This window comes from Ochotona curzoniae, unplaced genomic scaffold (genome assembly GCF_017591425.1).
Source record: "Ochotona curzoniae isolate NIBS_2020 unplaced genomic scaffold, NIBS_Ocur_1.0 contig_2699, whole genome shotgun sequence".
Taxonomy (NCBI): domain Eukaryota; kingdom Metazoa; phylum Chordata; class Mammalia; order Lagomorpha; family Ochotonidae; genus Ochotona; species Ochotona curzoniae.
In genome coordinates, this window is record NW_024465561.1 from 3,644,429 (window position 1) to 3,671,829 (window position 27,401).

Genomic DNA, 27,401 nt, shown 5'->3' on the forward strand with positions numbered 1-27,401 from the left:
CAACTTAGTGAGTGAGGAAGAATTTAACTCTGCATCCTAACCTAGTAAAGTCCAGAAAAAGCAAATAGAGAGCCTGACCAGTAAGCACAGGCTGAGCGATTATAGGTTAATTGGCCTTTGTTCTGACTGTTCCAGATGTTCTATATCCGTGTCTCTCTGTCTATCTGAAAGCCAAATTGGCCTGATCAGTTAGGTACAAGCTGAGTGATTATCAGTTAGCTGACCTTTATTAGTCTCTATCCAAAATAATTTTGGGGCTCACAAGCAACCCTGATGGTCGGTGTAAGAGCGGGCTGGGAGCCAAGGCTGGAGCTAAGTAAGAACTAGAGCAAGCTCCTCCTCTGAGTCTGGCTGTCTCTGAGTGCCACCCGGGGCTCCTGGTGAAGTTCCGATGTCACCAGACCCTATGACGAGGGAACTGGGCTGCTTCAATCCCATGTGGGAAATTCATTAGGGAAGGACTGACCTCAGGGTTCTCGGCCTCCAAGGGCCCCCACCTTCCTTGTGATCTCCTTGGCAGTCAGGATACGGTTCTTGATGTCCTTGATGAGGCAGGTATCCTCTGCTTCTGCAGCGAAAGCACGTGGGAGACCTCCGGGGGTCTCCGGGACCGAGAGCTCTTCTTACCCTCCTGCTCCGCCCTGAGATCCCCTCCTGCTCTGTACACACAGCCTCCTTTAAGAGGGTGTCAGAGTCGTCCTTGGATCCCACCACAAATTAATATGGCTTTTCTAATGTCTAAGGTAGTTAAGAATTTGTTATCTATGAATAACAATTTACACTTAAAGTCTTCCTCAAACATCCTAAGAAGGTGGAGAATTTCTCTGCACTCCTGACCTGCAGTGGAACAAGAGGAATATTAAACCAATTTAGTCTTCAGTCCTTAGAGGCAGTTCCACTGGGGGTTCCATCTTCTCCGGGGGCAGCGCTGCATTGAAGTTGCTGCACTTCCGAGGTCAGATGAGCCATAGGGAACCCACAGTTTGGAGGATCCATCAGGAAATTCTAGGGACAAGAGCATAACCTTTCCCATCGATTATTAGTGTTCCACAGTATCAATCATTCGGTTGTATTATCAAATACATCATGACAGGGACAGTTGTGCTTGATGCACCAGTCTCTTAGAACCGCCCCCGCCCCCTGTCACCCGTCACCCGGTGGTGGGAGGGGTCTGGCCTCCTTCTCCAGTGTGTCCTTGACGGTGATGGATCTTTCAGGATGAGGTCGTGAAGCTGTCTTACTGCATGTGCTTCCTCCAGTGAATGGAGTCCAGGGCTTTAGATTACGAGTGGGCATCCACACAGGCTGCTGCTCAGTTTCTGGGAAAACAAGCAAACCCTCTTCCCACAGTTAGCAAGGGGTCGGGACCTCTCCTCGTGAGTGGCTGCGTCCCTCCATCGAACCAAAGGCATCTGCGTTGGGCCTGCAAACGGCCTCCAGTAACGCAGAGCTGCTGCTCACCAGAAGGCAAAATGTGAAGAAAATTTAAGGTGAATAAGACCAAATTAAGGCACTCACAGGGGTAGCATATTCCCCCCTCTGCTTTTAAAACATAACCTTAATATGTTGGTGTTTCCTTTTAACTATGTCCCAATCTTGAGGATATTGGGGGAGGCCTTAGGTCTGAGCTATCATGTTGTTTGCCTTAAGAACAGTATAAAGTGAAAACTGCTAAATATTAGATTTATTAACATTATCCCAAAGGCCCATTGCCTACGGGTTAACGATAAACTTCAATATAAATGTATCAATGACGTAACATTTTGAAAACAGCTCATTAGAAATTTAAATTACATAAATCAAAGAAGTTTGTGTTAACTAGTAGTAGTATTGTTGGACAAAGTAAATCAGATTTAGCAACAGTTTAAAATCATGTAGATACTTTTACAATTCTTTCAGAAAGCTCTGGGGAGTGGCTGCAGCTTGTCATGGTCCCAAGGCAACCTGCTCTTGTTGATAAACAGCAACACATGGTAACAATTTTTTTTTTAAGATTTATTTATTTTTATTGGAAAGTAGGATATACAGAGAGGAGAGACAGAGAGGAAGATCTTCCGTCCAATGATTCACTCTCCAAGTGACCGCAACGGTGGGTACTGTGCCGATCCGAAGCCAGGAGCCTTTTCTAGGTCTCCCACACAGGTGCAGGGTCCCAAAGCTTTGGGCCGTCCTCTACTGCTTTCCCAGGCCACAGGCAGGGAGCTGGATGGGAAGTGGAGCAGCTGGGATTAGAACCGGTGCCCATATGGGATCCTGGTGCATTCAAGGCGAGGATTTTTAGCCACTAGGCCACGCAGCTGGGCCCATGATAACAATTTTAAACAACTTTTACAAAAGACAAAATGTTAAGACACACATGTATGCGTGCACACACACAGACACACACACACTTTTGGAGACTTAAAATATTATTCTCAACCAAGCTTAGTAGTAGTGTTCACCAGAAACCAGTAAGTGAAACGATATTAAATCAATAGTCTTGCACCAAGAAACTCAGAGAAAAACATCGATCGCCACTATGAAATCCCTTCGTCAATCTAAAAATGCAACTTTCAGTCTTCCCAGTAATATAGCCATCTTAAGAATACATAGGTAACAACCAGATACAACTTTAGAGCTAAATCATTAAAAGCGTGCAAACTAAAATTTAAACCTTCACAACTCCGTGGACGCATACAACATTTTGACACAATAAAATTTTACTCCATTTTGCATTTGGCAATAATCTTAATATCCAATAGCCTGGTCAACTGTCTCCACAAAGCGGGAGGTAGATCTGTTGGCATTCTTGCGGCGTTGTAAGAATACCAAGGGAAGCCCTAGGATTTGAAACCTTTGAATTCTTGGATGCTTTTTTAAGGATAGCTAAAAATATCTGAAAGATTTTTTGTTGAAGTTAGCATGACACATTATACGTTACAATTGGTTATTGATGTGAGAACATCACTCAAATATCTTTAAAACAAATACAATACCGGGCCCGGTGCGATGGTATAGCGGTTAAGGTCCTCCCCTTGAACGCCCGGGATCCCATATGGGCACCGGTTCTAATCCCAGCAGCCCTGCTTCCCATCCAGTTCCCTGCTTGTGGCCTGGGAAAGCAGTCGAGGACCACCCAAGGCTTTGGGACCCTGCACCCGCGTGGGAGACCCGGAAGAGGCGCCTGGCTTTGGCTCGGCTCAGCTCTAGCTGTTGCGGGCACTTGGTGGGTGAATCATTGGACAGAAGATCTTCCTCTCTGTCTCTCCTCTCTGTATATCCGCCTTTCCAATAAAAATAAAATAAATCTTTAAAAAAAATTAGAAAAAAAAATACAAAACCTTGACACATTAGAGGCAGTGAGAGATTTGATAACTAGCAAAAAAACCACGAGAATTACATTAATATGTGTACTTTGTAGACAATGAATATCACATTAATTTAACTTATAAAATTCGTCATTATTGTGAAATCTAGCGGTTAAACTGAAGGCCTGTATTCCAGCTTCCTCAGCATTATAAAATATTCCAAAACACATGCAGTTACAACCTGGGCATATTAACACAAAAAACAGCAAACTTTCACCTTATAACAATATAATGCCGTCGCCCAAATACTCCTTAAAGCAAGAATGTCACTTTGTTAATTTTAAACAATGAGAACTTAATGAGACAAGAACATAAAAATTAATATAAAAACGTGTACTTAAAAATTAGCATACATGATTAAGCAATGCTGTATAGAAAAAGTGCTATATGAATAGCATACATTCACCACAATTGATTGGAATCTCAGCCTCCAGGATTTATACTTGCGGGGTGATGAGCGCAGGTGGGGCATTGAGACAGTGACAGTTTTAAGTTTGTAGCTTCTCCGCAGACACAAATTGAATAGGATGCTCCTGTTTTGTAAATCTCTGAACGTTTGGGACCTGGGGCTGGCCCCTCCAGGAGTCTTCTGGCCACAGGCATCTGCCATCATGATCAAATTTGGATTTATATTCTTTTTTCCAGTGCCGGCCTCTTTGGCACTTGGGACATATTCCCGGGGAGTGACCATTAAAAGTATCAGCGTGGTATCTTTGCGTTGTAGGAAGCATCTGGCAATTTTTTCTCAGGTGTCCTGGCTTGCCACAGTTAAAACATTTAGCATTCATTTGCTTTTCAATGGCAAAAGTTTCTAGTGCTGCTGGGCGGGCATGGTGTTTAAATGTCCCTGTGTTGCGAGAGGCTTTCAGGTAACCCAGAAGATCCTCTCTGTCTTTTATAGGATGAATAACAGCCTGGCAGTCCTGGTTCGCATTATCAAAAGCCAGTTGCTTTAATAACAATTTCCTAGTGCCTTCTCCTCTAACTTGTTTTTCTATGGAGTCTGTTAAACGTCTTACAAAGTCAGTGTAAGATTCTCTGGCTCCTTGAATGACTTTTGTACAACTGCCTGCAAATTCAGACCCAGCTTCAATTTTCTCCCATGCTCACAATGCTACGTCTCGTATATGAATGAACGCAGCTTGAGACAGCAGTATCTGCTGCTCTGTAGTAACCCACTGTCCATCTCCGACTAACATAAGTCAATTGCCCCCCTCCAGGGAGTTGCCAACCTGATGCTCCTAAGGATCGTGATTTTTCCTTAGCCATATCTCTTCTCCACATTTTCCATTGTAAATATTGAGAAGGAGAAAGCCCTATTTTTGCTGTTACTTCAAAGTCAGAAGGAATCCAGTTTGCTCCCTGGCTCCAGCCATTTAAATATTCCCACACATACGAAGAAGTAGGTCCGTAGGACACGCAAGCCTTTTGAAAAGCTGTGATGGCATTAACATCTGGGCTTTCATACGTAGGTTGATGGTTTTCTTGACTAAGTATGATTGGAAAAAGCAATCGGAATTCATGAGGTCTCCAGGGAACATCAGACATTTGGAAACGTCTTTGATCAGATTTAAGAGTGAGATGGCATGGGCTGGTATTTAACTTCCATTATCCTATCCTTGTTTACCTCACTAGAGAAATCCTGTGGTTTAACACTACAAATTTTCTTCTTTTTCTTAGTCCTCATTTCATTTTCAGTCACATTATGTTAGCATCTTCCATTAGGAGTATCTCTCCTGAGTTTTCTTTTCCTAATCTCCACATCTGCAGCATAAGGCCTTTCTCTTTCAGCTGCATTACAGTGGCATATCCTCACAGGAGGGTCACACGTCCTTTTTCATCTTCATCTGTAGTATAAGCCGTTTCTTTCCTAGCCGCGTCAAGGTGGCGTCTCCCGTTAGGGAAATCTCTCCCAGGCTGCTCTTTGCCATCCTCCTCATCTGTACTATGAGACGTTTCTGTTTTAGCCATATTACAGCGGCCTTTCCTGTCAGGTGGACCTCTTAAGAGTTCCCTGTCTCTTTCTTCCTTGTCCGTATTTTGAAACACTTCTTTTTTGGCTACATTTTGGGGGTGTCTCCTCTTAAAGGAGTTTCTTGCAGATTCCCCTTCCAAAATTATAATAACAGCTCTAATTAAAGCTGATATAATTGAAAAACTAACTTGAGTATCTTCTATCCTTCCGACCTTTTCACCATTTTTCTGAGTAAAATTCTGAAATCCAGTTTCTAGTGTCCATTCATCTGGAGACCAACGATTATATTCACCAATAAGCTCTAAATAAGAACGCTATTGCTGCCTAGTTACCTTTGCTCCACTTTTCACTAAAAAGTTCTGCATAAGAGAGATAAACGACTGTTCTACACTGCTTCTGGCCCATTGTCCCACTCACCACTTCCCGTGGGGGTCTCACTGCACTTTCTCTTCTTCTTTCAAGTCCCTGTCCAGGCGCCACTTGTCGCTGTCCCGCAGCGATGGACTTGGTGCACGGAGCTGATAATAACACGCGTGGACCCTAACTGATGCTCAAAGCCGAAGTTTATTAGTGTCATCAAACTTTATACACTGAGGGTCATATGGGATAAGGGAGGAAGTATTGAGCTCATCAACAAAACCCAGTAACAGTTTCTATGCTTTTGTTTGGAAATCCTTTTGTCTTGTATATTCCACCAAGTGTTCTCACACACATACTGTCCACTCAACTGTTCTTATACAAATGATATCCAGTCAGGTACACAAAAGGTAGCCATTCGGTTGTTCTCATGCAGGTATTATCCAATCAACTGTAATCCTGTGCTTGCTGACCCTGGCTTTGCACCTGTGTGCGCCACTTCGCACCCCTTTGGCGTCCACCTTTGGGCCAGCTTGGTCAGGGACTGCCTTGTGCGTGGGTCTGGAGCAACACACAGGCTGCAGCAGCTGCCGGTTTCCAGCGTGGACTCCGGACAGCAGGCGGCGATCGCCCCCTGGTGGTCACTGTTGGAGTCGCTGCCCCGGCTGTGGCTCCCTGCCTTCCTCCCCACGCTCACCTCCCAGGCCCGTCACCTGGTGCTGGCGCTGTCCTGACCAGTCCCTTGCTGCCCGGCCGTGGAGAAGGTGGACCTTGGTGTGGACAGCTCTCCTCCCTGAGTGGGGTCTTTAGGGAAAGAAAAAAAAACCAACAACCTTGATTTCCTAATTCCTCTGTTAAGTATTTGGCACCACTTTGAAAATCTTACAAGTGATGGGTGTTCAGCTTAGCGGTTCAGAGCCCTTGTACGCTGCGGTTCAGAGCCTGGATGGAATTCCCGGCTCCACAGCTTCCTGCTTAAGTTGATCTCAGAGGACAGGGCTGATGCACAGCCGCCCACGAGGTGCCTGACCTGCAGGAGGAAGCTGCTGGCTTCTGCCCTGCCCAGCACAGCGCTCTGGGCCCCGGGAGAGGGACCGTTCCCTCGGGCGCCCGTGCTGAGTGGCAGGTGCAGTCTCGGGTTAGATGGTCGTGTCTGTTGCCTGATGTTTTGTCCTGCATCTGTCAGACTGTGGGAGACTGTATCTTGGTGGGAAAGCACTCGGGTGTTTGAGGGGGAAAGGGCAGCAAGGTGGGGGACTTACTCTCAAACTGTTCAAGAAAAGAAAGATGAGTTTGGTAATAACTCCACATTGCGTCATTTGTTACTCCTTGACGAGTCTGTATCTGCTGTACACCTTTTAAGATCATGTGTCAGGGCTGGTGCTGTGGGATCGTGGGTAAGTATCCCACATGGATGCTGGCTCATGTCCTGGCTTCTCCCTCCGCCTTTTAAGATCTATTTATTATTCTTCTTATATATTTAAATTTATAGATATTCATTTATAGATTTATAAGTATAAATTATATAAAATATTTATATTTTGTATATTTATTTATGATCTATATATTTTATTGGAAAGGCAGAGCTATAGAGGGAAGGAGGGAGAGAGAGAGAGCTAGCCACAGGTTCACTGTCCAATTGGCTGCAATGGCCAGAGCTGAGCTGATCCAAAGCCAGGAGCCAGGAGCCCCTTCCAGGTCTCCCATGCGGGTGCAGGGTCCCATGGCTTTGGGCCGTCCTCGACTGCTTTCCCAGGCCACAGGCAGGGAGATGGATGGGAAATGGAGCAGTTGGGACACAAAACCATCCAGATCCCGGCACATGAGCCCCTGAGCTGTCATGCCAGGCCCTCCTCATTCCTCTTCTTGTTACACGTTTGCTGATCTTTTCTGTTTCTTCTTGAGTCAGCCTGGGGTGATTTGTGGCTTTCTAGGGATGTGTTTGTCTCATCAAAGCCGCTTCCCTTATTGGCTTAAAACTGTTCATTACTTTCCCTTATAATGGGAAAAAAAAAATTTTTTTTTAACTGAGTTTGTGGTTGCGCCTGGCTGCTGTCGCCATCTGGGGAGTGCACTGGGCAGGTGGGAGCTGAAATAGTAGTCAGAGGGAAGTGTGCAGGTTTGCTTTCTGATTCGGAAGACCTGAAGGCAGAAACTTCAGCTGCTGCCTTAAGAGGAAGGCGAGGAGGACTCAGCCAAACCCTGAGATCTGGGCGGAAATCTGTGAAAGAGGAAAGAGAAAATCCACAGAGACAGAAAAAAACACAATAAAATCCACAGAGAAAAACCCAGTGCAACCCGGAGCTCAGTGTCTGATGAGAACAAAGCAAGCACATGTTAGGTGCAGTGAAAAAAAAAAAATCTGTAGTAGACACACATGAACCAAACCCAGACTGGAGGGAGAATACGGAAGGCTCACACAGTTGCTCGATGCTGGGAAGGGACGGTGGGGGTGTAGCCTCGTGACTGAGAGGCCCACGGGCCGTCCCCACGTGCCGGCTGCCCGGCCTGGCTCTGACTCCGGACCCCAGCTCCCTGCTGTCGTGTCCCTGGGAGACCCGGATGGAGTCCCTGGCTCCCGGCTCCAGCGCCCCCGGCCCTGGCTGGCATGGGCATTTGGGGAGTGAACCAGCAAATGCAATGGAAGTAGTCATTTATAGCTTTATATACACATCGATATGCCCGATTTGCATTTTATTCAGCTCAAGGGATTTTTCTAAATTCTTGGATTTCTCCTTCCACACGTGGGTACACATTTCCTGAATTCGTCCTCATGGCTAGCTGCTGGCTGAATTCCAGTATGGTTAATGATCATGCTGTAATTGTGTGTGTGTGTGTGTGTGTGTGTGTGTGTGTGTGTTTAAGAGGAAGCGAAAGAGAGCTACCTGTGGGCTCGCTCCTCAGTACCGGCCAGGGCTGGCTTTGGAGCCGAGGCTGGGAGCCGGGCAGCCCTGGAGTCATCATGGGGCCCTCTGGCAGGAAGCAGCAGCGAGAGCCAGGTGCTCCGCGGATGCTGCAGCCCAAGCCAGGTTGGTGACCTCCCAGCGGGACAGGCTCCCTAAGCATCCTTCCTGTGGCTTTTGTTGCTGCAAAGCTGTGGAGGGAGGCTTGTCTGGCAGCCCAGCAAAGCGCCTGCATGGGAGAGTTTGGCTCAAATCGCCATGTCTACTGTGTTGTTCTTCGGGTGCTGGTGCCAGGGCATCCTGGCTACCAGGGCCTGTGTCCCCTGGATCCTTGTTAATGTCTACCTGGGTGTCCCAGCAATTCTGTAAATGGGGCTATGGCACTCTGCAATTATAATGTCTTTAAAAACATTCAGCCTCTTTAATTAGGAGCTCCAAAGAGAGGGCAGGATGGCACCGGGCTGTTCTGGGGAGGATGGTGCTTTGGAAGCTAGTTTTTCAATTTTTTTTTTTTTACTTTAAAAAAAAAACACACATTTGTGTGACTGGCATGGTGGCTCAACAAATTAATCCTCTGTGGTGCTAGCACGCCATATGGGGACCAGTTCTAGTCCCAGCTGCTCCGCTTCTTTGTTTTTGGGGATTGTTTGTTTGTTTTTCTTGCTGGTCCACTTCTGACCCACCCTGCTTGTGGCCTGCGAAAGCAGCCGAGGATGGCCCAAGGCCTTGGGACCCTGCACTCAAAAGGGAGACCCAGATGAAGCTCCTGGCTTCAGATTGGCTCAGCTCCAACTGTTGTGGTTACTTGGGGGAGTGAACAAGCAGATGGAAGATCTTTCCCTTCTGTTTCTCCTTCTCTCTGTAAATCTGCCTTTCAAAAAAATAAATCTTAATTAAAAAATTATATAAAAGGCAGAAAGCCCTCCGTCCACCAGCTGCTCCTCAGGTGGCTACAATGGCTAGAGCTGGGAAGATCCGAACCCAGGAGGCCAGAGCTTCCTGAGGTGCCCAAGCACTTGGGCCATCTTCTGCTGCCTTGCTAGGCCCATTAGCAGGGAGTTGACCGGAAGTGGAGCAGCCAGAAATTAAACTGGTGCTTGCATGGGATGCCAGTGCTGCAGGCGACGGCTGGACCTGCTATGTCACAGCGCCGGCCCCGGCCGCCGGATGGCCAGGTGGCTGTTAGTAGCTCATAAGTCACTTTGGTTCCCTGGGGACCCATGCCTCCATCCTGTGGTCAGGCAGATCAGCCACAAAGGTTCTCCCTAGGGACCAGAGCAATGAATCCGTGGACAGGATGAAGACAACCATAGGTCTGGAGGTGCACAGCAGCATCCTTGTCGTAACCATGGAAACAGCATCCTTGACATAACCGTGCATTTCTGGAATCTTCTCACTGAGGTTTTCATCCATGGATAGGGGTCCCCCAGCCAGGGTGTGGTCCATCCTGCAGGGTGCATCCCTGCTGTGTTGGAGGGGTGATGGTAGGCTGGAGGAGCTGGGTCCGACAGGCACGGGCAGTACAGTGGGTACACAGCTTGGCATCCCACGCCGACAGCTTGTGTTCCATGACTGCAGCTGTGAAGTGATCCGTTTTAGCCTTTCAGCTGCACCCATTGATTTAGAAAAATGAATGTGTCTATTTGAAAGGCTCATTTACAGAGGGGGAGAGAGATCCATCTTCCACCTGCCAGTTCACTCCCCAAATGACTTAAACGGTTGGGCGTGGGTGCCAGGTTGGAGCCAGAAGCCTGGAATTCTGAGTCTCCCAGGTGGGTGGCAGGGGCTAGGCACTTGAACCATCGTTGGTGCCTTTTCTACGTGCACCGGCAGGGAGCTGGATTCTAAGTAGGATGGACAGGACTCCAACCAGTGCTCATATGGGACACAGGCAGCGACTTGACCGGCTGTGCCACAGTGCCAACCCCTGGGATGTGTTAAACCAGGAATGCATAGCAGTCATCCAGCACCAGGAAGGCTGGTGTTTATTCTCTGAATTCTGGGAGTAGCTCTCCCAGGCGGTGTGGCCTTGGGTTTCTCGGGAAGTTTCCATTGTGCCGTCCCTGGAATTCCAGTCATGCAGCAGAGGGGCTGGCTACGTGGCCAGGAGCCAGGGCCACCCCCACTTCCTGCTGAACTTAGCTCACCAGCTAAGAATAGCTCTGGGGAAAAGTCTGGAGAGATGAGCAGTGTTTCATGACTCGGCAGTTGTGTGGAGTGGCAGTTTCAGGTCCCTCAGTAAAGTTTTATTGGCATACCGGCCTGCTCTCCGGCTTGGGGACGGGGGATGCGGCAGGTGGCTGCCCCTGGGCTGTGTCCACAGGGGGACAGGGACAGGGACACCCTCACCCATTTACTGTGGGGTCCTTTGTTTCTCTCTTTAAAATCTTTCTTTTTTAAGATTAATTTTTTTTATTGGAAAGGCAGATGTACAGAGGAGGAGAGACAGAGAGGAAGATCTTCCATCCGATGTTTCACTCCCCAAGTGAGTCCAACGGCCGGTGCTGCACCAATCCGAAGCCAGGAGCCAGGAACTTCTTTCCAGGTCTCCCGCGTGAGTGCAGGGTCCCAAATCTTTGGGCTGTCCTCGACTGCTTTCCCAGGCCACAGGCAGGGAGCTAGGTGGGAAGTGGGGCTGCTGGGATTTGAACCGAAGTCCATATGAGCCCGGTGCGTTCAAGGCGAGGGCTTTAGCTGCTAGGTCACCGTGCCAGGTCCTTCTTTCGTTATTTGAAATACAGAGTTACACGGAGTGGAGATACGGATGGTTCATCTGTTGCTTTATTCCCCAAACACCGGGAACTTGGAGTGTGTTCTGCGTCTCCCCCAGAGGTGAGGGTCCCAGCGTTTAGGCCAGCCTTGCTGCTTTCCCAGGCACATCCACAGTGAGCTGGGTTGGAAGTGGATCCCCGGGGGTTCCAGCTAGGGCTCCTATGGGATGCTGTGTGTCACAGACTTCACCCTCTGTGCCACAGCACTGACCTACCGTGGGGTCCTTTAGGGAGCTGGCGGACGCTGAGCTGAAGGTTTCCTAAGAAGCTGTGTGGCTGTTGGCAGGAGGAGTCTCTGCCTGTTGTCAGTGCCAAGGACGGGTCAAGACGCCACTGGCTACCCCACAGGATGCCCCGGCCGGCCCGTTGCTGGGGTGACCCGTAAGACCTGGCTTGAGAAGCGGCTTCCCATCCCCGGTGTGATTTGGTAGAAAGGAGGGCGAGAATTCCAGGAGTCAGGAAGCGGGGAGGCAGGGCAGCTCCTGAGGAGGGGAGTGTGTGAGGCTCATGTTGATGTGTTAGATTAATATTGCCATTTTGCTGTCTGGCTTTCCTCTCTTCACTACCCTCTTTTGTATTGAAAGTTTGGCCATTTTAATATAATTCCTCCAGTGTTTTTCGGTTTCTTTTAAAATGTATTTGTGGTGGTTGGCATCGTGGCGTTAAAGATCAAATCCCCATGCATGATACCCGCCTCCCGTATGGATACCTGTTGGAGTCCTGGCTGGCCCGCTTCCCATCCTGCTTCCTGCTCATGGTCCGGGAGAACAGCAGAGGATGCACTAAGTGTTTGGGCCCCGCGCACACACGAGGGAGACCCGGAAAAAGCTCCCGGTGTCAGCCCGATCCTGGCCGTTCATCTGGGGAGCGAGCCAGGGGCTGGAGGCATCTGTCTCCTCTTTCTATGAATCAGACTTTCAAATAAATAAATCTTTTACAAATTATTTTCATTTTATTGGAAGGGCAGAAAGACAAAGAGATCTTGTTTCTGTTTTTAAAAAGACTTCTTTGTATTGGAAAGGCAGACTTACAGAGAGCAGAGACGGAAAGATCTTTCGTTCTCTGCCTCACTCCCCAATCCCCTGTGGCAGCTGGGGCTGGGCCAGGCTGCAGCCAGGAGCCAGGAACTCCATCCGGGTCTCCCACATGGGTGGCAGGGGCCCAAGCACTTGGGCCGTCCTCTGTTCCCTCCCAGGATGTGCATCCGCAGGGAACTGGGTTTGAAATGGAGAGCTGGGACTCGAACCAGCGATTCAGCAGGAGTTAGGAATCTCTCAAGCAGCCAGTTACCCACTGGGCCAAACAGCCATTCCTACACTGTTGTTTATTATCATCATCATCATCTTTAGTATTATTATTACTACTGTTCTGTGCCCCTCCCCCAGCACCGGGGGCCTCCATGACGCTGTCACAGCCCTACAGAGAAGACAGAGTCTGGCCTTGTCCACTGCGCCACCTCCATAACCTGGGGTCCTCTCGGAGTGTGTAGCCTCCCGATCAGCCAGTGAGGTAACCCCTGCACTGGGACCGGGCTGCTTTTGGCTCATTCAAGGGCCACACCGGAAACACAGCTTCATCTGAAGGTCATGGCCCTCTGGGACCACCGGGACCAGCAGTGCCAGGACCCCCGGCCTGCGCGCAGCTTCCTTCCCCCTCAGTGGACACCATCTTCCCTCTCTGGCCCAGCCCGCCTCCTCCCTGGCCCCCAAAGCCTTCCACCTGCACCTCCCAGTCTCGGGACATGCCTGTGACACACAGAGACACACGTGTGGCGTTTCGGTTCCGACCACCTACATCCTACAGAGACCACCCATATCCTACACGTGTCCAGGCTGTTTGCCAGTCAGCACACTGACGGCTAGCAGGGGGTCTTATGTGTGGCTTTTTACTATTAATGTCATGGATGCTAAAGCTGAATTCTTTTTTATTTTAGGATTTATATTATTTTTATTTAAAAGGCAGTGTTAGAGAAGGAAAGATCTCCCATCCGCTGGTTCACTCCTCAAATGGCTGCAATATCCGGACTGAGCCGATCCAAAGCCAGGGGCCAGGAACCTCTTCTGGGTCTCCCACACGGGTGCAGGGGCCCAAGGACTTGAGCCATCCTCTACTGCTTTCCCAGACCATGAGCAGGGAGTAGCCAGGAGTCAAACTGGTGCCTATATGGTGATGCTGGCACTGCAAGCAGAGGATTAGCGTGCCACACTACAGCAGCAGCCTCAAATTCTGAATTGTTGTGAGTCAAGCTGGTAGCCTAGAATGTTCAAACAGCGGGTGAGGATACAGGACTCCAGGGGCTGGTGGTGAGCAGGGCAGTAAGATCCAGGGCAGGATGTCACATCCCACGTCAGTGTGCCTGGTTCAATTCCTGGCTCTAGCTCTTGACTCCAGCTTCCTGCTCGCGTCCACCCTGGGGCAGTGGTGATGGCTCGAGCGGCCCTGGACTGAGCTCCTCCCTCCTGGCTTGACTCTGGTCTGGCCTAGTCCTGGTTGTTGCAGGCGTGTGGGGGAATGGGAGCAGGGGATGGGAGCTTTCCACATCTCCTCTGCCCTCCTGCAGTGGTGCGGAAGGCTAATCCTACACCTGCTGGCATCCCATATTGGTGCCAGTTTGAGTCCAGCTGCTTCAATTCTGATCTCGCTGCCCACTGTGGCCTGAGAAAGCAGTAGACGATGGTCCAAGTCCTTGGGATCCTAGACCTACGTGGGACACCCGGAAGAAACTCCTGGCTCCTGGCTTCGGACTGGCTCAGCTTTGGCCTTTGGGACCACTGAGGGAGTCAGCCAGCACGTGAATGATCTCTCAGTCTCACCCTCTTTCTGTGTCTCTGACTTTCAAGTGAAAAATAAATCTTGAAAGAAATAAAAAAAAAAAACCCTTCCACCCTTTTCCTTCTGGACTGGTGCTGTGGTCTCTCACTGGTTCAGCAAGATTCTGCAGCGGTGGTGCCTCCGCTGGAACAGGTCATGGTCAAGTTCACCTCAGATGAACCTGGAGGGACAGGTTGGGTGGCTGCCTGCTGGCACCTTCAAGGCTTGCTGGCTCAGGCTGGCTGCGACTCAGCTTCCTGGGCCCCCCTGCCCCACCCCTGTTGAGACACACACCAGGTGGGCTTCACGCCCAAGCACGCACGGGCGTTGGATCTGTGGGCTTTTTAATCTTTATTTGATACGAAACAGAGAGAGAAAGCCCTCACACTGGCTCACTCCCCAGACAGCTACAACAACCTGGTCTGGGCCAGCCAGGAGTCAAACTCCATCCGAGTCTCCCATATGGGTGTCAGACCCTGGTGCTTGGCCCGTCCTCCACTGCTCTCCCAGGTGCATTTGCAGGGAGCTGGCTGGGAAGTGGTGCAGCCAGGACTTGAACCAGTGTCTCTGTGAGATGATCTCACTGCACTACAAAGCTGGCTGCCTCATTTTGACTTTAACAGCATTTTGGTGCCTCAACCTCCTGGTCCTACAGCTAGTTTCCTGTGCCAACGCCATGCCCATGGAGTCCCGGTAGGAGCTGGACAATGCTGATGAGACATTGGGAATGCAGGGAGACAACATCCGATGACCTTGAGGGTTTTTAGGTGTGACTGTTATTCAGATTATAGTATTGAGAAGGGATGGGTTTGAGTCCCAGCTGCTCCACTTCCGACCCAGCTCCTGCGGATGCCCCCGGGAGAGCCGCGGGGTTGATGAGGCGTTGGGCTCCGGATGCCATCCCGGCCGCCAGACTCCAGACAGTGGCGGCCATCGAGGGAGTGAACCACTGGTGGAAGACTTCTCGCCTTCTGCCTTTCAAATACATAAGTAAATCTTTTCTTAAAAGTTTTAGTTTTTCTATTCATTTGTATTTATGTATCTGTGAAGGCAGAGTGTAGAGAAGGCTCTTTTATTTTTATACTATTTGAAAAAATCTTTATTTTGGATAACCAAATTCTGAAATCCATGCATAACCTTTTCACAATACACACCTGTTGTAACTCTTCAAATATCCATCGAATATTGTACTATTACATTTTTCATTCAGAAAACAGACCATCAGGGATACAGTAACTCAGACTTTTGACTTAGAAGAATCAGAATTTGTTTATGAACCTTCCTTTAAAAGATTGTGAGATCAACAGAAAAAGTTACACAGTTTTACTGAGCACATAAAAAAATCCTTACAAAATGGAAAGGCACACCACTTAGAAAGATGAAAAGGCTGTGCAGAGACAGGCATATTCAATACAATATCAATCAAATTTCAAATAGGAGTTATCAGAAACTAACTGGTGGTCCCTTACAACTACAGTGAAGAACAGCTTATGTTTTTAAGAGTGTTTCCTCACTTGCCTGTATGATTTAAAATTTCACAATTAAACTACTTAAAATCATTGCCTTACAAACTAAGCCCAGCCATTCCATAAGCCCACTTATTAGATTCACTTTGAGACTTTTTTTTAAAGGCTTATTTATTTTTATTACAAAGTCAGATATACAGAGAGGAGGAGAGACAGAGAGAAAGATCTTCCGTCTGATGATTCACTCCCTAAGTGACCGCAACGGGCGGTACTGCGCCAATCCAAAGCCAGGAGCCAGGAACAACTTCTGGGTTTCCCACGCGGGTGCAGGGTCCCAAGGCTTTTGGCCGTCCTCGACTGCTTTCCCAGGCCACAAGCAGGGAGCTGGATGGGAAGTGGAGCTGCCGGGATTAGAACCGGCGCCCATATGGGATCCCGGTGAGTTCAAGGCGAGGACTTTAGCAGCTAGGCCACGTCGCCGGGCCAGGGACTTTTTAAATTTCATTTTGTGACAGTTTCATAGGCTCTGGGATTCCCCCAACCCCTCCCCCTGCCCTCCCCCATGTTGGATTCCTCCACATTGTTGCAGTAGTACAGTTCATATCCGGTCATGATTCCCTCATTGCAAGCATGTACCATGCATAGAGTCCAGCATCATATTGTCCAGATGAGTTCAACAGTTTCACTGGGAGACCATCCCTGGTGTGAAAATAGAGCTTTAGGGAAGGTTCCTGATGCTAGCCTCACCCCAGGAGGAAGGGGGATTGTGCTGGGAGGGACAGGGTGCCCCCATCTGGGGAAACACTTGAATTTGAACCTGACAGTAGGGCCCCACATTTTCCTGGAACCAACCTCCCCGTGTCCGTTTCCTCCTGGGCTGCTTTCTGGAAGCCATGGCGGCTCTGGTGCAGCTGAGGCGGAGCCCGGCTGAGGCCGGGAGCCAGCGCGTCCCGCGGGTCTTCGTGTGTGTGCGGTGGCCTGTGCACTTGGACCACTGTCTGCTGCCCCCCGGGATACACACTGGCAGAGAAGTCAGGATCCAGAGCCAAGCTGGCAGGTGAGCAGGTACTGTCACATGGGATGCAACAAGCCATGGGGCATCTCAGCGGGCGGCCAGTGCCCACCCGGCTCCAGCTTTTAGAGACAGGCGTTGATGTGCTGTTGTTGCCAGGGGAACAATGCTTAGATATCTTGTGAGTTATTTTATAGTGGGAATAGTGGGTGGGGTATAAATGAAGCTTATTGACCATGAGTTAACATTTTAAAATTATTTAAAAGGGTTAACAGAGAGGGAGAGAGAAAGAGCAAGACTGATCTTCCCTCTGCTGGTTTACTCCCCAAATGGCTGCCAGGGTCTCCATCTGGCTCTCCCACACGGGTGCAGGGGCCCAAGCACTTGGACCACCTTCCACTGCTTTCTCAGTTACGTTAGCAGGGAATGGCCAGCACTCAAATGGAAGGTCCTGTGGGGTGCTGGCCTGGTGGACAGCAGTTTAACCCACTGAACTATAGCATTGGCCCTCACCCCATATTTTCAGTTCTTAAACTTCTAAATTTTATGCATTGATTTTCACTGTAATTGTAATACAAGGTGACATATGGCGCTGGCATGGCAGGTCCCTCGTGCCAGGATTTACAAGGAGCTCAGGGGCTTTGGGCTGGGGGACAGGGGCAGTGGCCACAGGCTGCTGTGCTTAGATTGGCAGGTCTGGGGTCGGATCCCATCCCCTTGGGGCTGGGGGTGGGGCCGGTCCTGCAGAAGCAGCCAGGCTTGAGAACAGGGGGTAGAGGATCCCCCGAGTCATGATGGAAGGCGTGAGTTGTGGCACAGCAGGCTCAGCCTCCAGTAGTGATGCCTACATCCTAAATGGGAAGCCCAGGTTCAAGTCCCATCTCTGCCTCCCATCCAGCTCCCTGCTAATCTGCCTGGGAAGCCAAAGGCCATGGCCAGTGCTTGAGTTTGGGATTCTCCTGACTTCAGCCCTGGACCAGTCTTAGCCATTTGTGGAGTAAGCCCATGGTTGGAAGATCTCTTTCTCGCCTTTACAAACAAATAGATATATTTTAAAAGTGGGGTGCTGCTTCCTGAGAAAGAGGAAATGATGTAGGACTGGCAAAGTAGCTGACATGAGCCCTTCGTTACTGCCAGCCAGCTGGGCAAGGTGTGTGAGGAGGGAGAGGGGCCTGGGCGTGGCCTGCAGCATGGTGGAGGGATGTGAACGGAGCCCTATAGTGTGGTGGCCCAAGAAGGGGGTGCAGTGAGGGGGAGCGGCCCTGGGTCATTCCTGGTCACTTTTCCCTGTGGTCAATGGTGCAGAGGGGGAAGGGCTGTGACCTTTGTGACCTTGGGCAGTGATAGCAAAGACACAGGCAGAAGTGGCCTTGGATGTGACAAACAGCACAGTCCCGGGCAGCAGACCTGGCAAGGGAGGACCCCCAGGACACCCGCTCCTTGCCTGAGCACCATCCCCTCAGTGCACCCCACATTTGTTGCTTCTCACAACGGCCTTCCTGGGGAGACCTCTCAAGGCCCCTGTGGTGGTGACAAGGAACCCTTAGAGCAGTAAGATCAAGTGATTCGTCCAGAGATGCCCAGGGGCAAGCAGTGGAGCTGGGATTCGAACCAAGGCCTACAGCTTCACTGCTAGCAGGTGCAGGCCCCGCCTTGGCACGCCTCACCAGTTTCACAGGAAGGGGAGCTGCAACTAGGTCCTGGACCATACCTGTTGGGTCCGATGGAACAGGTGGTGACCCCCGAGTGTCCCCAAGGTGACTGGGCTCTACTTGGGTGGCAGACCCCTGGCTGGGGTCGGGGGATGTAGGACAGGCACTGGTGAGCTTCCCCTGTGTCTTCCAGCACCTCCACCAGAGCCATGAGCCCTGAGCTGAGCGCAGGACCAGGTGAGTGCAATAGGATCCCCGCCCCATCTCCAGCTCCCTGCACTGCAGGTGCACAGCCTGGCTCCACCCACAGCCCCGCCTCAGAGGCCAGGCTGGGGTGAGCCTCCCCCATGAAAGAGGAGCTGGAGCCTGAGTGTGTGTGTGGGGGGGGAGGGGGACCCCCAGGAGGAAGCAAGGCAGAAGCGAGATCCAGTTGAAACCTAAGGAGAACCCAGGTGGACCAAAAGAGGCAGGAGCAGCGATGTGGCGCAGCTGCTGTCCATGTCCTGTGTCACGGCCCTGCTGCTCCACTTCCTGTGCAGCTCCCTGCTGCTGCGCCTGTGCAGGCAGTGGAGGACGGCCCAGGGCATTGGGCCCTGCACCCACAGGGGAGACCCAGACAGGATTCCAGGCTCTTACCCTTGACCTGGCCCGGCCCCAGTCAGTGCAGCCATTTGGGGAATGAACCAACAAATGGAAGATTTCTATCTCTGTAATTCTGCCTTTCAAATAAATTTTAAGAAGCAGGCTGGAGAGGGACAATGGACAGAGACACAGGGAGCTGTGCCTCTCTGCCAGTCCCCACAGGGACACACAGAGGTATACGCACCCCCCTCACTGACCTCCTTCTTGGTACTCGTGCAGCGTGGCCGGTCCTCATTCTATTCTGCCCACCTTCCCTCCTGCTGCTGGCCAAGCCCATTAAGCTGCTCCCCTGGCCACAACTGAGGGCCCCACGCCCCGGGGAAGAAACCACAGAAGAGGCGTCCCTGCGCCCCAGCTCTGCTACCCAGCAATTAGTATTAATGAGGATGGGCTGCTCCTAAAGACCCCCCATCAGGGCTCAGCCCCGCCCCCTGTGACTCAGGCTGTTAAAGGGCTGAGGGCCAGCTGGGAGGCCAGCGTCCAGATGGCGTGTGGCAGCGGCAGGAGGGTCACCATCCAACTGGTGGATGATGAGGCAGTGGTCGGAGCCCGAGGCCCACAGCTCTTCCGTGGCCAGAGTTACGAGGCAATTCGTGCCTCGTGCTTGGATTCGGGGATCCTGTTCTGCGACCCCTACTTTTCTGCTGGCCCTGACGCCCTTGGCTATGACCTGCTGGGACCAGACTCGGAGAAGGCCAAAGGGGTGGAATGGAAGAGGCCGCATGTAAAGTGGGGCTGGAGCTGAACTGCCAGAGTCAGGGACAGGAGCTGGGGTGGACTCTGCCCCAGGAGGCAGGGGCAGGGAGGAATTGGAGCTGGACCTCCAGGGTAAAGTGGAGGAGGGGCTGGGCTGCACCCCAGTGTTGAGGGTGGGGGAAGGGGCTGGGTTGCACCCCAGGGTCAGGGTGAGGAGAGGGCTGGGATAGGACCAGCTGGGAGCAGGCTCAGGCCTGGGGCTCAGGGAACCCACACATCCATACCCAGCCTTGCATGCCCTTCTGGGACTAGAGGCCCCATTTCTGGAGTGGGGCTGTTGGGATGGAGACCTGGGTGTCTGACCTCCTGCCATCTGAGACCTGGTACCCCCTTCCCCACAGGAGTTCTGTGCCGAGCCCCAGTTCATCTGTGAAGACATGAGCAGGACGGACGTGTGTCAGGGGCGCCTCGGTGAGTTCCCAGGGCCGCAAGTGGCTGGGTCTCCCCATCTCCCTGCCCCTCATCCCTCTCCCAACCCCTGTGCCTCAGTCTCCCCTCACTCAGCCCTGGCTCGCACACTCTCCCAGGGAACTGCTGGCTGCTGGCGGCCGCCGCCTCCCTCACACTGCACCCACGGCTCCTGCGCCGGGTGGTGCCCCCGGGCCAAAGCTTCGGCAGTGGCTATGCCGGGGTCTTCCACTTCCAGGTAGGGTGGGCTCCTGCACCTCATGGGGAGGGGTCCAGGGTGGGACTGGGGGAAGCTGCAGGTGAACTCGCTGCTTTCTTGCAGCTCTGGCAGTTCGGCCGCTGGGTGGACGTGGTGGTGGACGACCGGCTGCCCGTGAAAGAGGGGAAGCTGATGTTCGTGCGCTCCGCTCAGCGCAACGAGTTCTGGGCCCCGCTGCTGGAAAAGGCCTATGCCAAGTGAGCAGCCAGCCTGGTCTAGGAGCCCTAACCCAGGACCCCCAACCCCAGCCCACGGGTCTCAGTCCTAGCCTGGAAGCCCTGGGACTCTCAAGTCCCAAACACCTGGGTCTTAAGACCCTGGCTGTTGGGGTCCTCACGGTGGTGGGCACTTGGACACAGAGAAAACCAAGCCTTCCCCACCAAATACCTTGGGACCCTCAAGTCTTTCGCCCCCGAGGCCCTGCCCCACCGTGGGATTCATCCAGGGGTTTTTGATCCAGCCCACGAATGCCCTGGCCCACATCCCCAGTGGTGCTTGTGGCCTGCGTCAGAGCCCACCCACCCCTGCACCCCAGGGCCAGGCTGGCGGGCGGCCTCAGGCGTTCACCCCCACAGGCTCCATGGCTCCTACGAGGTGATGCGAGGTGGCCACATGAATGAAGCTTTTGTGGACTTCACGGGTGGCGTGGGCGAGGTCATCTACCTCAGGCACAACACCCCGGGCCTCTTCTCTGTCCTGCGCCAAGCCCTGGCCAAGGAGTCCCTCGTGGGGGCCACTGCCCTGGTGAGTGCTCCCGGACTTGGTGGACACCCGCACCGTGGGTCCCCGGTGCCTGCTGCAGGCCTGCCTCCTACTTCCCTTTGCTGCTGCCGCCGGGAACCAATCTTTCTCTCCGTGTGTCTCTGTCCCTCTGGGGTCCAACTAGAGTGAGTTAGGAAGACATCTGACCACCGTGAGTGTCAGGCCTGGCTGGATCCAGGTGTTCAGTATGTTGATTCCTAGTTGTGACTGAGCTTCACTCACAGACCTGAACAGGGGCCTGTAGCTGCAGGTCCCTCTGTCCCAGGGGCCCAAACTGCCCAGGAGGCCTCCTTTTTTTAAGATTTATTTATTTGCAAAGCAGAGAATATCAGGGAGAGGGAAGGAGGAAAAGTAAGGGAGGGAAGGTGAGAGCAATCTGTCTTCTACAAGGTCACTCCCCAAAGCCCACAGCAGCCAGGGCTGAGCAGGCCAAAGCCCCATCCAGGTTTCCTGGGGCGTGAAGGGGCCCAAGCCCTTGGCTGCCTTCTGCTGTTTTCCCTGGTGCGTTAGCAGGGAGCTGGATGGGAAGTGGAACAGCTGGGACTCAAACCAGTGCTCCAAGATGGGATGGCCAGTTAACCCACTCTGCCACCACATCTCAACTTAGAGTTGAGTTCCCAGGCTGACTGATGACCTGTGACCCAGGTCATTTAGTCAGAGTTGGTCTGAGTCATCCAGGCATCACTTAGTCCTCTCCTCATTCATTCTCTCTCTGGGTTCTGGATCTTTCTCTTGCAATGTCAGTCTCTCTCCTTCTGAGCTCTGGGTCTTTTCCCCCTCCCACCTTCATCTGCTAACCGCTTCAGCTCAGCACTCTGGTTTGAATCCTGCTTTGGGGAGGCAGCCACCCTCTCCTCCTCCACCTTGCCTCACTGTCCCCTGGCCTCTACCCAGAGTGACCGGGGCGAGTACCGCACAGAAGATGGGCTGGTGAAGGGACACGCATATTCAGTCACGGGCACGCACAAGGTGAGCTTCCCCCCATGGTGTGGTAAGCAGGATCCCCATGTCCCCTGTCCCCCTGCTGACCGTGCCGCCCTCAGGTGGCCCTGGGATTCACCAGGGTGCGGCTGCTGCGGCTGCGCAACCCATGGGGCCGCGTGGAATGGACGGGAGCCTGGAGTGACAGGTGGGATGGGGCCAGGCTTGGGGTCGGGGGTAGGCTGGTGGGGGAGCCTCGACCTGGCCACCCCTCACACCCCAGTGTCTGCAGCTGCCCCCGCTGGGACTCGCTCCCCACCGAGTGGCGAGACGCTCTGCTGGTGAAAAAGGAGGACGGCGAGTTCTGGTGAGTGCTGTGGGCCATGACCTGCTGGGAGGAGCTGCCCACACCACGCAGGACAAGCGGCCAGCCCCTAGAGTGTTTAAAATGGAACCAAGTCTGTTTTGGTACAAAACAAATTTTAAAAATCCGTACTTACAGCAAAGTTCATAAAGATGGAAATTACCAGAATCCAAGGCATAAAGTCCAAACTTTTTTTTTGCACCAAAATAAACTTGTTTATTCCATTTTCCTGCAGACTTCCTGCAGAACCCTGGTGTGGTAGTCCTGGGAGGACTGAGGGTGCCCACTGAGCCAGGCTCAGGCGTGCTGTGAGATCTGGTGGGATCGTGGGGTGGGGTGGGACGCAGGGCTGAGAAACCCCTACTGGGAATTAGAGTTGGGGTGGGAGGCATCTTATTCAGTTGCCATTAACAAGTTTGTGAATCTTGGTGCTGGGTGACATGCCTTAGGAGCCGTGGAGAAGCTGGTGGGAGGGTTAATCTGGAGAGCTCAGTGATTTGGGGTTCTGGAAGCTGAAGGCTGCTTGGCAACACGTGGGGCCGCTGGGGGCACTCTGACCGGGGTCCTTTCGGGGTTCTGGACCCCGTGCACAGGATGGAGCTCCAGGACTTCCTACACCACTTCAACACCGTCCAGATATGCTCGCTGAGCCCGGACGTGCTGGGCCCCAGCCCTGCAGGAGGCGCCTGGCACGTCAACACCTTCCAAGGCCGCTGGGTGCGCGGTTTCAACTCTGGCGGGAGCCAGCCGGGTGCTGGTGAGGCCTGAGGGGACCTGTGAAGCCAGCTGGCCAGGGGCACGGGGATGGCAGGTGCAATAACCCGTGCCCTCCTCCATCAGAAACCTTCTGGACAAACCCCCAGTTCCGGCTGACACTGCTGGAGCCGGATGAGGAGGACGACGAGGACGAGGGGCCCTGGGGGGTTTGGGGGGCGGCAGGAGCTGGGGGCCCAGCGAGGGGTGGGCGCACCCCCAAGTGCACAGTCCTCTTGTCGCTTATCCAGCGTAACCGGCGGTGCCTAAGGGCCAAGGGCCTCACCTACCTCACTGTGGGCTTCCACGTGTTCCAGGTAAGGCCTTGGCAGGGTGCAGGGGCCACCGGGTGGGGATGAGGAGGGGCTGCGGGCATGGCAGGCACGCTCAGGAACAGTGTGAGGGGCTGGGCTGGGGTCAGATACAGGCAGAGCCAGAGGGCAGCCTGATAAAGTGCAGGGGCAATGAGGGATCTGAGAGGTGTGGACAGACAGGTCTCTGCGCAGGGCCTGACCTTCCCCCTCCGCTCTTGGTCCTTACAGATTCCGGAGGAGGTGGGTTTCTGAGGGGGTCCCAGTCCCAGGGCCTGGCCGCCTGCGCTGGTGGGCGCTGAGTCGGGCGCTGGGCACCAGGCAGGTTAGGCTGGGGAGCCCAAGGGGGGTTGGGGAGAAGGGAGCGGGAGCCCTGCGGTCGTGGTCACGTCACCCCCGACCCCAGCTGCTGGGCCTCTGGGACACCCCGCGCAGCCGTGCCCTCCTGCCCCGGCTGCTGCGAGCCGACCGCTCGGTCTTCTGTGCCCGCCGTGATGTGAGCCGCCGCTGCCGCCTACCCCCTGGCCACTACCTGGTGGTGCCCAGCGCTGCCCAGGCTGGCGATGAGGCTGACTTCACCCTACGCATTTTCTCCGAGCGCCACCACACGGCCTTGTGAGTCCTGCCCCACCCTGGGAAAGGACGGACAGGGGGCTGGAGGGTGACCCGCCCCTTGCCCCTCTGTTTTTGTTCTTTTTTTCTTTTGCAGGGAAATTGATGACATCATCAGCGCTGACCTGGAGGCCCTCATGGTGAGGCTGCTGGGAATGGAGGCAAAGGGCATAGGAGGCGGCTTTTTAAGACTTGGGTGCTGCACAGCCAGAGATGGGTACCCCACGTGGGTGGCAGGGGCACAAAGGCTTTGGGGCCTGCCTCCACTGCCCTCCCAGGTACATTAGTGGGGCACCGGTTAGGAAGTGCGTGTCACAGGCAGTGGCTTTACCCACCACACCACAAGGCTGGCTCCAAGGAACAGGGGCTGATGGCCAACACTAAACTCCCCGCAGGTCCCCTGTGTGCCCATGGTGCCGGAGTTGGAGTTGCTATTCCAGGAGCTGGTGGGTGAGGTAGGTGGGCAGGGGTAGTGCTGCCTAGGTGCCACCCTCCTAGAGTCACCCCCACACCTCCTTTGCCTAGGGCCTGGCCCCGCTCCTCACATCCCAAGACCTTTAGGAAAATGCTCACAGCTCGGTCCTGCCCCAGGGCCTCTGCTCAGTGTGTGCCCGCCCACTTCTCTCATCCCACCCCTGCCCACACCAGGTGTGTGCCCTCTCTGGGAACTCTCATTGGCTTTTCCCTTGCCTCCTGTGTGAGTCTAGCACTTCCTTCCCCCGCCCTGACCCCTTGGGGCCCTGGGAGCTCTGAGCTGGCTGCACCGCCATGCTGAGGGCTTCTGGGGTGTTATTGCCCCGAGCAGGGGGAAGAGCTCAGTGCCCCCCAGCTGCAGACCCTGCTCAGCATTGCCCTGGAGCCTGGTAAGCCCGCAGGGAACCCTTACTATGCCCCACAGCATCTCCCCTCCAGGGTCCCAGGTTGTGTGGCACCTGTCTCCAGGGTGGGTGACCTGCAAGGCTGACTGGTACACAGGAAGTCCCACCATCGCCTTTCCTTAGCCAGGGCTAACAGCCGGACCCCCAGAGAGATTGGGCTCAGAACGTGTGAGCAGCTGCTGCGGTGTTTTGGGGTACGCAGGCTGGGCCTGGGGAGGGTGGCTGGTGGGGTCTTATCTCCCCTTCAAGTACTGACTTCAACCTCCCCTCCCCAGCACGGGCAAGGCCTTGTCCTGCACGCCTTCCGGCAGCTCTGGGGTCACCTCCTTAGGTGGCAGGTGAGCTGGGGGCAGGGATGGGATCAGCGGATAGTGGCTTGAGGGGATCTGGTGGGGTTACCCCTGCCCCACCTATTGGTGTGGCCTCCCTCACGATGCTGATTGGCTCAGGGGTCAGGAGTACTGTCTGTGGCGCCTGGCCCCAGCTCCACCCCTTCCCTCCCTCCAAGTGGGCAGCCCCGGCTCCCAGGAGGAAACGGTCAGGACCTCTCTGTCCTCAGCCGCTACTGGAGCCCCCGCCCTTGCTACAGACTGCCAAGCGGAGGCCTGCAGCTGGCAGGAAGCTGGGCTGGGCACTCAGGCTGCCTGGCTGCAGGTGCCTCCTGCAAGCCTCTTTAGGTGCCCTGGGGTGGGGGCAAGGCTGACTGCCACCTCCCGGCCCAGGCCACATTTGACAAGTTCGATGAAGACGCCTCTGGGACCATGAACTCCTATGAGCTGAGGCTGGCACTGAACGCTGCAGGTGTGGGGCCCTGGGTGGCCACGGTGGGAAGACCTGTTCTGACATGTCCTTGGGGCTTTGCTGATAATTCCTGATAGAAAGCGGGTGGCCCAGAGAGGGTGGGGGCAGGAGAGGACTGGGGGGGTGGAGCACATGGTGTGAGAGGAGGTGGCTGGGGGCTGTCCGGAGGGGAGTAGATGCCTGAGAACTGGTGTCTGAGAGCCCCAGGGTAGCGTGGGAGAAGGTTCTAGATTCCTGGGAGCTGGGGTAGCCCTGCTCTGTCTCTTTCTGGTATCGCTAATGGGGTGGCCCGCCTGGCCAGGTATTCCCTTGGTCCGCCTGGGGTCAGCATCCCAGAACAGAACAGCATGGGGCAGGTCCTATGGCCTACAGGGTCACGCTGACCCCAAGACGGAGTACAGCAGGCCACGTGTCAGGTGACAGCACACGAGGCGGTGGTGAGGTAGCTCTAGAAGCCAGGAGGTCCCAATGTGGCAGCTCTGCCCGCTGCCCCAAGGGGGCTGGGCTGGGTGGGAGTGTCAGGAACCAGGGGTTTGTGCCCATGGCTAATGAGGCTACATAGCACACAGTGGGTTTGAACCTCTGCCTGTGAGACTGTGGGCCCGAGGACATGGAGTCTTGGAGCTGCCGGGCCTAGGCCCCACGCTGTGGACAAGGGAAGAGGGGCCTACAGTTGCGCCCCTGGGTAGAAGCGTGGCTGCTGAGAGGCCACCCTCCCCTAGGCTTCCACCTGAACAACCAGCTGACCCAGGCCCTCACCAGCCGCTACCGGGACAGCCGGCTGCGTGTGGACTTTGAGCGCTTTGTGTCCTGCGTGGCCCAGCTCACCTACATCTTCTGTAAGTGCCACGGGGCCGGGGGAGAGGGGCGGCGGGGGGGATGGCGGGGGGTCGCCACACTCACCAGCCCTTCTGCGTAGGCCACTGCAGCCAGCACCTGGACGGCGGTGAGGGGGTTGTGTGCCTGACCCACAGACAGGTAAGCATGCGGCCGGATGGTGAGGGGGGCTCGTCTGTGGGAGGTCCCCGCGTGGAACACGCCGTCTTCCTTGTCTCCCACAGTGGATGGAGGTGGCTACCTTCTCCTAGGCCCTCGGCCTGGGCACGGCTGCATCTCTCCTGCACAGGCCACATGCTTGGTCCCCAGCTGCACCATTCACCGGAGTGGGAGGGTCCAGGCTGGTGTGCCCTGCCTCGCTCAGGAAAGACGTGCGGACAGAGGGTGCTGCAGGAATCTATCTTAAAAATATTACACGTTTATTATCGTGTCTCCCAGGAGGGTGGTTTATCCAGAAACCAAGAAGAAAATACAACCAATCAGAAAAAAACTCAAAAAAAAAAAAATAAAGGGGGAGCAAAACCATCATCAACTACCAGGCAGCCAGGTCGGCAACCTGCTTCGACCTCAGCGAGGGTGGCGGGGGACCGGGCCCCACGGCCAGTGGGGCAGGGCAGCCAGTCAGCTATGTCTTCATTATGAGAGCAGGGGAGGCGGCAGAGACGCTGCTGGGTGAATATATATTTATATAATAAATCCGTAAGTTAATAAAGTAAATAGTAATTCTCTGAAAGCTTTTTTTTTTTTTTGGCTTTTGTGGATTTTTTTTTTTGGTGATTTTTTTACATTTTTGCTTGGCCTGT

The 27,401-nt window shown here is 53.6% G+C and overlaps 1 protein-coding gene across 1 annotated transcript; it reads left to right on the forward strand.

The window, feature by feature from the left end:
• Positions 1-19,420: 19,420 nt before the first annotated feature.
• On the forward strand, positions 19,421-27,306 carry CAPN12 (calpain 12). Its single transcript, XM_040976357.1, has 21 exons — positions 19,421-19,660; positions 20,034-20,103; positions 20,220-20,338; positions 20,423-20,556; positions 20,935-21,103; positions 22,016-22,090; positions 22,165-22,250; positions 22,335-22,409; positions 23,000-23,163; positions 23,247-23,476; positions 23,702-23,713; positions 23,877-24,085; positions 24,180-24,222; positions 24,478-24,537; positions 24,888-24,945; positions 25,084-25,154; positions 25,236-25,298; positions 25,683-25,761; positions 26,484-26,600; positions 26,681-26,739; positions 26,823-27,306. The coding sequence occupies exons 1-21, from the start codon at positions 19,421-19,423 to the stop codon at positions 26,847-26,849; spliced, it is 2,160 nt and encodes a 719-aa protein (XP_040832291.1). The 3' UTR covers positions 26,850-27,306.
• Positions 27,307-27,401: the final 95 nt, after the last annotated feature.

Bases quoted from the DNA above. Each gene is read 5' to 3' on its own strand.
- CAPN12 (XM_040976357.1), top strand. From the start codon at position 19,421: ATGGCGTGTGGCAGCGGCAGGAGGGTCACCATCCAACTGGTGGATGAT. The intron at 20,339-20,422 runs GTAGGGTGGGCT...GCTTTCTTGCAG, and splicing joins CCGGGGTCTTCCACTTCCAG to CTCTGGCAGTTCGGCCGCTG. The intron at 25,155-25,235 runs GTACGCAGGCTG...TCCCCTCCCCAG, and splicing joins AGCTGCTGCGGTGTTTTGGG to CACGGGCAAGGCCTTGTCCT.